Here is a 14,318-nt window from a genome sequence, read left to right as displayed (position 1 = left end):
ATGAAGAACACCGAGGACTGGAGTGAAGAAAGGAATAAATTCCATGTGTGCATGAGGAATTTGACGGTGCTGGAAGAGTTTGTTTTTCCTAAAGATCACAACACCATAGAAGTTCACTCGAGTGGAAGTCCAGAACCCTTGCGCCTTATCCTCAGAGATTCATATGGATTTGCATCCATGAAGAAATGATGTTCATCATAAAAGTTCTCCTTGAGGAATTTGGGTCCATTTGTACCTCTGTATGGCTGAAGTGGCTTGGGTTGAATATTTGGCTTGTATGTACCAACAAGTTTTCTTGGCTCATCTTCACCTTGAGGAATTTGAGCCACCACAACTACTGACTGAGGATTTTGAACAAGGGGCTCATCAGTAGTAGCCTCACGTGGAGGAAATTGAGATGCAGCGTCTTTAGTCACTGGTTCTTCAGTCTGAGGAATATGCAGAGCAGATTCATCAATGACAGTCTCACTAGCAGTGGACTTAGGAACAGGAGAAACCAAATCTTCAATAGCAGTTTGGTCAACAGTTTCTTAAGTTGATGCAGTTGGTACTTCTTTAGGAATTGATTGCATCGGAGTATGATGGTCATCACACCGAGTATGAATTTCCTAAGTGACAGTAGGGGACTGATGAATTTGATGAAGTGGTGTGGATAGTGGTGAATTGGGTTAGCCGTTTTCCAATATTCATCATTGATCACTGGTGTGGTGCATGCAATATCCACATCTTCTTCAATTTCTTCAACGCATGTCTATTCAGTAGAAAACTGAGGCGTGGGAGATGATGCTTGAGGGATTGAAGTGTTCTCATCCACTTCAATTTCTTCATTGGTTGACTCTGTGGACGCAGCAGATCGATTTTCTTCATCCACTTCAAGGATGACATATTCTTCAGCAAATGGCACCATCTCGTAAGAAGGTATCATACTAATGGGAGCGGCACAACCGGTTTACTTGAGGAACTTGTCAAAGTCCTCAAGTGTTTGGCTTTAGATGTTTCTGTGCTTGTTGATGCTTTCCGCTTCTTAGCGGCTTCTTTTTCAGCAACTTTAGTCTTCTTCGCTTCTGATGCACAAGGAAGAGTCAATTTCTTCACCTTGAAGATTTTGCAGTTGAAGAATATTCTTCAGGGATGACTGATGCAGTCGTTCTTGTAGGAGCATTTTCTTCACGCACAACATGTTCTTTAGCTCGCCTGTCAGGTTCTTTAGGTGCAACATTGGAGGTTGCCCCAGCGGTTTCTTCAAGCGCTGCAATTTCTTTAGCAACCTTTACAATTTTTTCACTAGGCTGAGCAGAGGAGCTCGTGTGAGTAATTTGTGGTTGCCATGGAGTTGCAACCCTAGTGTTGTGATCTGAGATGGCCTTGGTTGCCAAGTTGATGAATCTAACCTTGGCACCTTTCTTGTCAGCATGATAGCGACTGTATTCTTCACTGAGGTTTTTGATCTCAGTGTGCGTGGAAATGAGTTGTTCAGGTGATAAACAGAGAAGGTTGTTCTACAGAAATCTTTCCTTCCGAGTCTGTTTCTTTATGACCCTCTTGGCCTTCTCAACCTTCCATTTTTATTTGGCAATAAATGTCATCAACACATGGCTTAGCCCAGGTGGAAGATTCAAATCATCGATCGAAGTTTGAGGATTTTGAGCAGACGTCAATGAAGTCTAGCACCATCCTGGGGTCCAACATCAGACGAATGTTTGTGCCTTTGGCCTGAGCAACCCTTTATTTTTTTCTTCTCATGATTTGAGCAAGTTCGCCATCATCAGCTTCATCATCCTCAGATCCCGAGGGAATGTTGAATACCAACTTGTTAGGACTTGGTCTTTAGCCTCGTCCAATAGTCATATTTTTCTTCATGGTTGCACTTGAAGAAGTGAGTGCAGATCCAGATGCAGACGGTCCTGAGGGAATTGCAGTTCCCACTGTTCGTTGACTTGTGTCAAGTTGCACTGGTGTTGAGGACTTTGCGGCAGTTGCTGAGGAAGTTGCAGCCACAATTGGAGGTGGTTGACGATTTTGAACTTGAAGATTTTGTATTCACAACAGATGAAAGGACGTGGATGTCGCCTAGAGGGGGGGGGGGTGAATAGGCGCTTTAAATAATTAAGGTTTAGGCTTGAACAAATGCGGAATAAAACTAACGTTTAATATGTCAAGCACAAAACCTACAAACAACTAGGCTCACCTATGTGCACCAACAACTTATGCTAAGCAAGATAAACAACTAAGTGATAGCAAGATATATTACAATAAACAATATGTCTATCACAAAGTAAAGTGCATAAGTAAAGGGTTCGGGTAAGAGATAACCGAGGCACGGGGAGACGATGATGTATCCCGAAGTTCACACCCTTGAGGATGCTAATCTCCGTTGGAGCGGTGTGGAGGCACAATGCTCCCCAAGATGCCACTAAGGCCATCGTAATCTCCTCACGCCCTCGCACAATGCAAGATGTCGTGATTCCACTAACGGACCCTTGAGGGCGGTCACCGAACCCGTACAAATGGCAAACCTTGGGGGCGGTCACCGAACCTGTACACGTGGCAACCCTTGGGGCGGTTACCGGTACCCGTACAAATTGCTCGGGGCAATCTCCACAACCTACTTGGAGACCCCAACGCTTGCCCGGAGCTTCACACCACAATGATTGAGCTCCGAGACACCACTAAGCTTCTACGATGCCAAAGCATCCACGAAGAACAATATCTAGGGTACTAAGTACCAAAGGTAGTAAGCTTCTCAACTTCTCACTTCCACGTATCACCGTGGAGAACTCAAACCGGTGCAACTAATGCAATGGCAAGAACACACAAAGTGGTCAAGTCCCTCACACTCAAATCCCTCCACAACAACGAAAGCAATGGAGAAATATGAGAGGAAGAACAAGGAGCTCACAAAGAACTCCAAGATCTAGATCCAAGGGGTTCCCCTCACATAGAGGAGAAAGTGATTGGTGGAGATGTGGATCTAGATCTCCTCTCTCTTTTCCCTCAAGAACAAGCAATAATCATTGGAGGGATTGAGAGTTAGCAAGCTCTAAGAATGTCAACAATGGAGGTAGAACAAGAGCTCAACGGATGGATAAGACCAAGGGGGAAGAAGACCCCCTTTATATAGTGGGGGAAGGAATCAGACCGTTACCCCCACTTACAGCCCGAGCCCAGCGGTACTACTGCTGGCTCCAGCGGTACTACCACTGACCCTCCGGTGGTACTACCGCTGGCTGCAGCGGTACTACCGCTGAGCCCATGGTAGCGCAAAGATACCACCGGGCCAACCACCGCCAAGAAAGTCTTCGAAAAAATGTCCGACGCAGTACAACCGCAAAGATGACGGTACTACCGCTGGCCAGGGGCGGTACTACCGCTAGGACAGCGGTACTACCGCCAACTCTAGCAGTACTACCGCTAGGGCCAGCGGTACTACCGCCAACTCTAGCGGTACTACCGCTAGGTCCAGCGGTACTACCACTCGCCACTGAAACAACCATAACTTTCGCATACGAGCTCCGAATCGAGCAAACCCAAGCTTGTTGGATTCAGGATGACAAGAGCTATCCAAACTGATATAGAGATGTGAGTTCTCTATGAATGAAGAACCGACAAAAACTCCAACATCGAAAACATCATAGTAGATGCATATGGACTCCATTTTTGATGAACTCTAGCTTGTCATGAAGATGACCATAAGCTCTAAAACTCACAAAGAGAAACACCAACAAGAACCAAGAAGTATGATGCAAGGATGCAAATGGTTTGAGCTCTCAATGAACGATACGATCAAGCTACTCACTTGAGAGCCCCCCTTGATAGTACATCAATCTATCCTAAACAGAAAACCTATAAAGGGCAAAACTATACCTTGCACCTCGTCCTCTTGAGCTAGAAGATGATGATCTTGGCTCCCTCAAGATGGACCACCTTTCTTGATTGCGTTGGCTTGATGAAGACTAGTTTATTGCTCCCCCATACTCACTATGGGTGATCCACTCTTCAGCATATCTTCACAAGTCCATTGCCACCACAATGGACGGCAAGCTTCAAGCATGATATCTTCGTGCTGATCCACTTGAACTTGCACACCGCAATCTTGATGACGACCACAACTTGACGTCATACTTCATGGGTTGTATGAGATCTTCCCTTTGACGCAAGCCCATGGAAACACACCTAACCCCCACATAGAACTCTCACGAAGACCATGGGTTAGTACACAAACACGTAATGGACAATGCTTACCATACCATGGGATCACTTGATCCCTCTCGGTACATCTTGTACGCTTTGTGTGTTGATCATCTTGATTTACTCTTTGTCTGAGATCTTGATCAACCTTGTGTCTCTATGACCATTCTTTGGATAATTCCTTGAATACCATCTTGGTCATCCTATAAACTCCTTGAACCCAACAGATGGACTTCAAGAAGTGCCTATGGACAAATCCTATAAATGTAACTTAAGGCAACCATTAGTCCATAGGAATTGTCATCAATTACCAAAACCACATATGGAGATATATGCTCTAACAACAGGTTTCTTCACTAGAGCTCGCTTTGGAGCTGTTTCAGTGCCACATGCTTCAGGACGAGAGGTGGTGGCAGCGGTAGCTACAACAGCAGTCTCGAGGTTGAAGTTCCTCACCGTCTCTTTTGCAATTATTTAGCTTTGCTTGATGTTTTGCACATTCACGGGAAATTCTTCACCACTAATGATGCTAGTGGGATCAGAAACTTGGCCTTCAACAAGTGGAGGTCTTGGGCGTGGAGGGTTCAATGCGAATTTCTTCATGTACTTTGGATTCACGTATCTGTACTCCTTCCAATCTCTTGCCCATCTCGTCTCAATTTTCTGTATGCTCGTTTTGTGCTTTTATTTGGTCTCCTTGCCGTAAATTTCCTCATCTGGAGTGCAATATTCATCATAGATGTCAACACGGATTTCAAAAACAGTGTTGGTCTCTGCCTTCTTTCCTCCTTTCTGAGGTCTTTTCCCTTCAGCCATTTTCTTCACTTGAGGAATTTGAGATTTTGATGATTCTGAGGAGGTGTGCAATTTTGTTTCAAGAAATGATCCAGATGAGTTAAGTTGATGAGAACCTAGAGATTCGTCAGCACACATTTTGTACCTGTGAACAGAGTATAGGTGTGAAGAATTTGAAGAGGCCATATGCGTTCTGAGAAGTATTTCAAAAGTAAATCAAGTTGAGGAATTTGACCAAAGGTGTCTTGAAGAATTTCCCTAAGGCCTCGTTTGGTTAGTAGGTAAACCACATGGTTTGCCTGGGATCTCGGCCCAATCCACGTGGGTCGTTTCAGGCCGGGAACTGTTCCACGTGGGTTTCATTTTGTTGTTTGGTTTGAGCCACGATGGGGAAAATACCGGCCCAAACCATGTCTGCCTGGTACATTCCACGGGGTCCAAAGGAATCGTCTCGGAGGCATGGAACTAAATCCACACGAGACAGCGCACAGAACATAGGGTTGACGAGGCGAAATTGATGGCGGCAACGCGTTGTCTCCGGCAACGACAACGAGCGGCGGCGCGGTGCCTCCGACGACCACGACGGCTTCCTTCTCTCCGGTAAGTCCTCTCCTTTTTCTTGCCGATCTGCTGCATCTTTACCCCGCCGCCCTCTCCCCCCTCGTCCGTGCGGAGCGACAACACAAGCAGCAGGGTCCACCGCCGCTAGCCCCGATCACCCGCAGCACCACGACGCGGCGTCCGCCGCCGGCGCCAGCCCCGACCGCCCGCAGCACCACGACGCGGCGTCCGCCGCCGGCGCCAGCCCCGACCGCCTCCCATCTGACGCCATCACTACATCCAGTAGGGTTCGAGACAGAGTTGTGTGATGTTTCTGTGAGTTCCGGGCTTGGCTTCGTGTGTTGAGTAATCTTGGAGGCGGTTGGGGAGGGAATGGTGGATCCAAACAATCTTGTTGGGACAGGGAAAGGTGAGGGAGAGACCGAGTGAGATGGCATAGATGTGACCAAATCTCCTGGTGGTGCTATATTCAGCTCTTTGGCATAGCTCTGAAACTAGTGCATCAATCTTGTTTCTCTGAATCTAGTGTTTCATGAATAATCCTGGTCTTACACTTGTGCATCCTCTTACATCAGTGGCATGTAGTTTTAAAAGATACAAGTATCTAGGATTACATTCTGGTGGCCTGTTGAGGGGCATGTGATGTGCTTGTCTAGGAATTTGGTTCTGTGTACTGGGCAGCTGTGACTAGCAGGAGCTAATTGCTTCATTTTCAAACTTTGCCAGTCTGTCTACTGTAGTATATCTAAGTTCTGGATGCAGGCATACTGATTTGCTCGGATTAGTAATTAGTGTCGGCCACTCTTTTCTGTTACGAGGACGAGACATCAGTAGCATTGATTTTCTACTATATCTAAGTTCTGGATATCTGCTAGTAATTAGTGTCGGCCACACTGATTTTCTACTATATCTAAGTTCTGGATGCAGGCACACTAATTTTTTAAATTATGTTTTGGGAGACGAGACATCCCATTTATGTTACCAGGATGTCAGTAGCATTGATTTGTTGTTTGCTGCTCACCATGCAATCTTTCACAACACCTTGATAGTTGATGGTTTGCCATGAACTATTTCAGTGGATTACATCCAGAGAGGGTCATAGGCTTCATGGAAGAATTACCTTTACCCTTGCAGTTTCAGTTTGCAGTTTTAGTTTCTAGTATCCAGTTTCTGTTTGCAGTTTCAGTACAGTTTCTTTGGCATAAATGTTATCTAATATTCTTTTTTTTGTAGATCGCTTTCTTTGCAGGTCAAGTGGGAGAGGACGAATTACCTCCATCGTGGGAACCAGTTAAGACACCAGTTCATCATCTAGATAAGCGACATAAGCAACAACGTCGAAAAAATCTAGTCAAAAATTCAGGTTTGATGCATCCAACCTTTACCTTTGTCATTGATTTATGTGTGTGCTGCCATATATGATATGCATTACATTGATGAAAAATTGACATCCTGTTGGTTACATTTTTTTATTTTATGGTTACTTAGTGGTAATATGAATTTGACAAGTGTGGATGGAAAGAGGATGAGGGAGGAGGAAGATGATGATATTATGCTTTTCTTGTTGCCTGCATTGCACCTCTTGGGTCCTAGTGTACCCAAAAAGCGTCGGCATACATCGATATTGTGTGGCAAGGAGCGCCTACGAGAAATACTTGAAGCTCACGTGATGGATTGCCGAGTAGCATTCCGTACGGAACCTGAGATCTTCAAGTCATTGGCTAACTATCTTAGACGAGAGAATCTGATGCGTGATACAAGAGTGAAGGTAGAGGAAAAACTTGGGTTCTTCTTGTACATGCTTTCACACAATGCATCATTTGAAGATCTACAACTCTAGTTCAAGTACAGCGGCGAGACATTACATCGCCATATCAAGGCATTTTTCAACATAGTCCCTGCTCTCACCTATAGGTTTCTAAAACTTCCCAATGTTCAACACACCCATCAGACGATTAGTACAAATCCATGCTTATTCCCCTACTTCAAGGTACCTTATTAGGTATTAGCTATGAAGTAGTTATTTTTCTCATAAGAACACAAAATCATTCTTCATCCTTTTCCTTGCAGAATTGAATTGGAGCAATCGATGGTTCCCATATCCCTATTACTATAAGAGGAGACAAAGCTGCTCCATATAGGAATAGAAAGGGCACACTAAGTCACAATGTGATGTTGGCTTGCGACTTTGATTTAAATTTCACTTTCATCTCATGTGGCTGGAAGGGATCTGCAACGGATGCGAAAGTCCTTAGATCGGCTTTGAATAATGGGTTTCAAGTTCCTGAAGGAAAATTCTTCCTTGTTGATGGTGGCTATGCAAATACACCATCATTTCTTGCTCCATATCATGGAGTTAGATATCGTGAAAGAGTTCCAGCGTGGTCAACGTCGACCAAGGAACTACAAGGAATTATTCAACCTTCGTCATGCTATATTAAGGAATTATATAGAGAGGGCTTTGGGGTTTTTGAAAAAACGATTTCCTATCCTCAAAGTCGGTACATTTCATCGCATAGAGAACCAAGTCAAGATACCGGCAGCTGCTGTGGTTTTTCATAATATCATTAGAATGCATAAAGGTGACGAGGAGTGGTTAGACAATCAGCCCAATAACATACCAGCGAGGGATTTTGTTGATCTCCCGGGAGGTGATAATCAATACCACAATGATGTGGAGTCGTTGAGTAATCAAATAGTTCATGGAGATAATGATAGAGACACGATTGCAATAAAGATGTGGGAAGATTATGTCATTTATCGCCAACAGTAGCAAGGAAGATGTGGGGAGGAGTGAGGATGTGGAAAGAGTTAGTAATCTGAACTCTTTGTTTCTTTCCATAATTGTTAGCACATAATATTTTCATGACTAAGTTAGATAACATTGTTACTAACATTATTGTGCTCAACAGCTATGATGTTTGGAAGAGTTTCTCCGAAGTTCGTGGCTTCGTCCAAGAAGTTGTCACCAAAAGCTTGTAGTACAAAAAGGAAAGGGACATCTCCAAAAGGTTGTACCTCAAAAAGGAAAGGGGCATCTCCAAAAGCTAGAGCATCATGGACTTTTGAACAAGAGAAGACTCTAGTTGAGTTGTTTCATGAGCATAACAACCCATCATTTAGGGGAGACAATGGATGGTCTACTGAAGCATGGAACAAGATAACAAGAGAAATGAATGAGAAGCATCCATATGCTTTATTCACAAAGCTGCAGATACAAAATAAGGAAAAGGAGCTCAAAAGGGACTATCGCTTCCTCAAAGAAGCAAGGATGCAAAGCGGAATCTCATGGGATGACTCAAGGAAGATGGTGGTGGCTGAACCTGCATTGTGGGAAAATATTCTCATTGTAAGTTAATTCTGTCCTTGTACATGCCTTCTGTCCTCATTGTGATAAATTATTGTGTGGCTATTCACCAATTAATTTCTTCTCTTTTTAGTCATTTCCTAAAGCGAAGAAGTTCCGCTCCAACAGGGCTTCCTTTCCATTGTTTGATGCTTTAGGAGAGCTACATGATGGTGAGCTGAACTTATTTATACTGAGTAGTACCCCCTTCATTCCTTCCTTCCCTTCCTTCTTAATTTCCCACCTCATGTTGTTTGCTTAATTTTGCTTGTGCCCCCCATGTTGCTAGTTCTTGCTCCCTCCTCTTGTTTTCGTTGGGTAGGGGGTAGGGGCATGAGATGGAGATATGCTGCACCCAGTCAGTCTTAATTTGCTTGTCAAAGTGTGGTTAATTAATAAATGGCTCTCTTGTCATACTATGCCGGTTCTGTTTGTTGGATCCTCAACTATTTAGAAATCGAAATTCAGAATCAGCATGTTAGAGTAGTCAGTACAGTGCTGTTTTTTTTTCTTTGAAGCATGTTAGAGTAATCAGCATGTTAGAAATCGAAATTCAGAATCAGCATGCTTATCCTCAACTATGTTTAATTGATCTCTTATGTCATTTTCCTTGTGTAGGACAAACAGCTGAAGGAACTTTGAACTTCACGTCATCTGAACCTTCTCAACATCCTATTCTTACTCAAGTTGATAATGTTGATGAGCCTTTCGAGAGAGAGAGAGCACATTTTTGGATATTGAAGAGAGAGTGGATGATGATGACGACGACGATGAGATATGCATCTCTACCCAGCAACCAGAAAAAGTGGTTGGAAAAGATCCTATGGAGGTTCAAGGTACTGTTGGGAAGCGAGTGGAGAAGGAGCTAAAGAAACGCAAGAAAGCTGATGTTGCAGGGATGATGGAGAGCTATATTGCCATGAAGACCAAGCAAGCTGGAGAGGAAGCTGCAGCAAGGGAGAGAGCCAAGGCTGATGTAGATGAGTTTTCAATCAAGAAATGCATCGCTGTGGCGAACGAAATTGAAGAGCTAACCACTGAAGAAAAAGTAGATGCCTTTGATGTTTTCATGAATGAACAAAAGAGAGAGATTTTCCTCAGCGCCGATCCATCAAGTCGCATCATGTGGTTAAGGAGGCAATTGGCTAGACTAGCTTGAGTCAGGTATACTATAATATCTTGCATCTAGAAATCTACATTTGATTTGTCAGGGGCATGCATACTAGATACATGGTCTGTCTGTGGCATCAGTAAATAGTCATTAAAAATGTCTAGTTTTTTTAAGGGGTAGCAGTTGTACATGCTGTATGTGCTTATGATTATGATGGATTCATCATATTTGCTGCACTGTATGCCTGTATGTAGCACATTTCCTTGATGCACAGAGCTGTACCAGTCTTGTTATTAGTCTATAAGATTATTACTGATCTGTGCAAACTGGTGATTGTTGAGCCAACATGCCACATTGCAGTGCTAGGATATTTTGCTATGTTTTTTGTATGCCTATCACTACTGCATAAACAACTAAATAAAAAATGGACAAATAAATGAAAGATCATTACTGCTGAAATAACATGTCTTGCATGCATAGGAAATGAGGATTAAACATACTCAAGTCAAGGATTGTGACAGGTTCTCAACATGAACATGGAACACCTGCATCTGCATGCATGCAGTGATAGTCTACATGCATGCTTGTTTTACTGTACTCAGAATCATAAACACTAGAGTGTATGCCAGCTTTTGCTTGTTTTGTGTTGAATATTTCTTCCAGGTGGTATAAATGAGACACCCTCACATGTTTTGTTATCTGCATACCATTTGTATAGTGACACTTTAATTCGTGAAGCCATCATACCATTAGTACACTAGACACAGTTTTGCCATCTAGCGGATGTTTATATGCAGGAAAGCAAATGTCACATATATACTGTCCGTATTTAGAACCTGGCTATTAAAGTCATCGTATTATTAGTTCAAAAATATATTAATCCTGTAGTATCCTGTAGTTGCAAATATATGGGTCATGTAGTATTCTGTAGTTGCACAAATATATTCAGTATCCTCTAGTTCCACAAATATATGGGTCCTGTACTATCCTGTAGTTGCACAAATATATTTAGTATCTTGTAGTTTAATGATGAGTTCATGGTTCATGACCCTTGTTATGCCTTGCTTGAACCACAAATGCCAGCTGAAGAACATGGATATGAGTAGGCCCATCGGCGAGAAGTGCGCAATCAAGGAACAAGTGTTGTTTATCTATTTTTCGAATGAATCGTAAAAGTTCGGAGTAGTTTGTACTAAGTTATCAAGGATGATATGTAATTTGTGCTGAATTATCACAAAAATTCTTGCTTATATATGCTAGTGCTGCATTCAAATGCTATGTTGCACACCATTTTTTATATGATTATCAAGGATTTTTGTTTATCTTGTTATACGGTGCACATCAATTTTTATGTTATCTAGGATGTTTGTTTTTATTTTATCTAGGATGTTTGTTTTTTTTGCTGAAATTGATGGGTCATTAATAACTGAACCAAACCCCCCTTTTAGTATGAGAGAACCAAATGAGTTTGAAGTGAAGTGGTTTGACATGGATGAGCTATACGGTGGATTGGTGACAGGCAGGGATCAATTTGATCCCCTAGTGGATTAATTCCACTAGGGGATTAGTTCCCCTGGAACCAAACAAGGCCTAAGTGTTCTTGACTTAGGCTCCAGAGTTGTGCAGATCCTAGAATTTACACAATTGAGGAATCTTTTGAAGAATAACATGTCTTAGTGAAATAAATCAAGTGAATTAGGCTTAGGAGGTGTTCATATGATGAATTGTTGAGGAATAAACATCTTTTTGAAGATTCTGAGAAATCATAAAGATCTACTAGGGCAATAAAATTAGATTTTAATTACCCTTGCTGATGAACATGACGAACATGGAGAAGTGGAGGAGGAGAAGTTCGTCGGTTTGGATCTTCTACGCCCTAACTCGACGAAAGAAGACGGCTACAACAGCGGTAGAGTGAATATATCCGCGACAGACGCGAGTACGGTGACGAAGAAGTCAAGGCAGTGAAGCTCTTCCACAGCGGCGATGATGAGTTTCAGTGGTGGTGCTAGGTCTGAGCTCGAGTAGTGGAGAGTGAGATTGAGAGGAAGAGAGTTACTGAAGGAGGGTGAAGGGGTATTTATAGCTCAGGTGAAAACGGTCTGGCCCGAAGATTTTGGGCCACATTACCCTTGACACTTCCTCTCTGCGTGACATGTGTCACCCACGTATAAAGAGGTGGAGATCATGGGGATGGTGGGTTATCCAGTCGTTGGAAGTGGGAGCGGTTTGAGAGATAACGACCGAAAAATTTGATAAGATATTTTTGAAGATTTTGTTCGCAAATTCTTCACCTGACAATGACTCAATGAACACTTTGAACAGATTTTAAGGAGGGCGCATATGTAGAATTTGAGAACAAACTGGGTTGAGCTTAGCATAGAGGGGGAACGGGTCCGATCACATTCACTTAGAAGAAAAACAACTTGAAGAATTAACACTAAGTGAATGATGTTGAGGACTTTAAAAGACCAAATATATATATGTATGTATGTATGTATGTATATATATATAAACTCTATTCATCACCCAGGGTGCAGAATAGTTTATTCTTCATCCAAGATAAATCTTACGATCAATTTACAAATAAATTACATTTAAAATACAAATAGTTACATTTATATTAAATCACTACGTAAAATTTTACAAAAGAAAAACAAAAATATAGGTGACAAGACCAAAAAAATTGAGTTTATTGTATTTTTTGCACTATTTTTGTATGTTCGTAATTTTACGTGACATAAAATATTTTTACATTGATTATATTTTTTTATGGTCACTTTTTACGTATAAAATAAGACAAAATTTACGAAACGTAAAATTACAATGCATTGATGTTAAAATAGAGGGGGGTGAAGAAAAACTATTCCTCACCCAATAGCGCGACCCTATATATATATAAATATAAATATAAATATATATATATATATATATATATATATATATATATATATAGAAAGTCTATTCATCACCTAGGGTGCAGAATAAGTTATTCTTCACCGAGATAATCTTACAACTATTTCATAAATAAATTACATTTGGAATACCAATAGTTAGATTTATATTGGTTCATTATGTAAATTTTGATGTAAAAAAAATAAAAATATAGGTCATAAGGCGAGAAAAATCGTATTTCATGTATATTTTATACTATGTTTTTATGTTTGTAATTTTACGTGACATAAAATATTTTTTATGCTCACTATAAAATTCTTACGGTCTCTTTTTATGTATGAAATAAGAAAAAATTTATGAAACATATAATTATGGTGCATTGATGAGAAAATAGAGGGGGATGAAGAATAACTATTCTTCACCGAGGCCGACGAATAGTGAATCCCATGTTTATATATATGTTCAGTGAAGAACACATGTAGAAAAGTTTGAAGAATTAGAACTTTTGAGGAAGTTCAGAACTTGAGCAATTTGAAAATTTGAAGAATTTTGCAAAAAAAATCTCAACTTCGAAGAATTTCAACTTTGGTTGGTGGCGTAACCCACCATATAAGAATGACGATTTCAAACACCGCGTACAATTGCAATAGGGTTCTGAGAATCAAATTCTTCATTAATTTCTTCCCAGTTAAACGGTTAGTCTTCATTGATTGAAGAAAAATGTTTGTTCATGTGTTGAACATCAAAGTCATAAATTTTGCATAAGTGTTAGGATGTGTGTCCTTCAATAGAAAATTCGAAGATTCTAAGATATTTAGCTCACACCGCAACTTGCAATATCGCTTTTCATCCAAGGGTTTAGTGAAGATATCTTCTAGTTGTTCTTCAGTTTTCACGTGGTCGAGGAAGATGTTGCCCTTGAGTACATGATCACGAAGAAAATGATGACGAATCTCGATGTGCTTGGTCTTCGAGTGTTGTACTGGATTGTTCGCAATCTTGATTGCACTCTCATTGATGCAGTACACTGGAACATTCTTCACATTGATGTCGTAGTCCTTGAGGGTTTGATTCATGCACAGTAGTGGAACACAACACGACCAAACATCAATATACTCAGCTTTGGAAGTGGAAAGTGTCACGCATTTCTGTTTCTTCGAAGACCAACACACTAAGGATCGATCGAGGAGATGACATGTGCCTGATGTTAAATTGCGATCCACACGACCACCAGCATAGTTAGAGCCAAAAAATCCAATGAGATGAAGATTTGAGCACTTGGGATACCATAATCCAAGCGTTTGTGTGTGAGCTAGATATCGAAAAACATGCTTCACACCCTTATGGTGTGATTCCTTCGGTGTTGCTTGGAAATGGACACTCATGCAAACACTAAGCATCATATCTCGCCTAGATGCACAT

The 14,318-nt window shown here is 41.5% G+C and overlaps 1 protein-coding gene across 1 annotated transcript; it reads left to right on the top strand.

Annotated features, from left to right (window-relative positions):
• The first annotated feature begins 8,458 nt into the window (after positions 1–8,458).
• LOC123405522 (L10-interacting MYB domain-containing protein-like) lies at positions 8,459–10,049 on the top strand. Its single transcript, XM_045099178.1, has 4 exons — positions 8,459–8,893; positions 8,985–9,063; positions 9,509–9,585; positions 9,684–10,049. The coding sequence occupies exons 1-4, from the start codon at positions 8,459–8,461 to the stop codon at positions 10,047–10,049; spliced, it is 957 nt and encodes a 318-aa protein (XP_044955113.1).
• The last annotated feature ends 4,269 nt before the right edge of the window (positions 10,050–14,318 follow it).

Source organism: Hordeum vulgare, chromosome 6H (assembly GCF_904849725.1).
Source record: "Hordeum vulgare subsp. vulgare chromosome 6H, MorexV3_pseudomolecules_assembly, whole genome shotgun sequence".
In the NCBI taxonomy this organism is placed as follows: domain Eukaryota; kingdom Viridiplantae; phylum Streptophyta; class Magnoliopsida; order Poales; family Poaceae; genus Hordeum; species Hordeum vulgare.
The sequence above is the reverse complement of the archived record's forward strand: the minus strand, read 5'-3'. Positions and strand labels throughout refer to the sequence as shown.

Coding starts and splice junctions, on each gene's coding strand:
- LOC123405522 (XM_045099178.1), top strand. CDS start 8,459: ATGATGTTTGGAAGAGTTTCTCCGAAGTTCGTGGCTTCGTCCAAGAAG. Junction 8,894..8,984: donor TGTGGGAAAATATTCTCATT/GTAAGTTAATTC, acceptor TTCTCTTTTTAG/TCATTTCCTAAAGCGAAGAA. Junction 9,064..9,508: donor TTTAGGAGAGCTACATGATG/GTGAGCTGAACT, acceptor TTCCTTGTGTAG/GACAAACAGCTGAAGGAACT.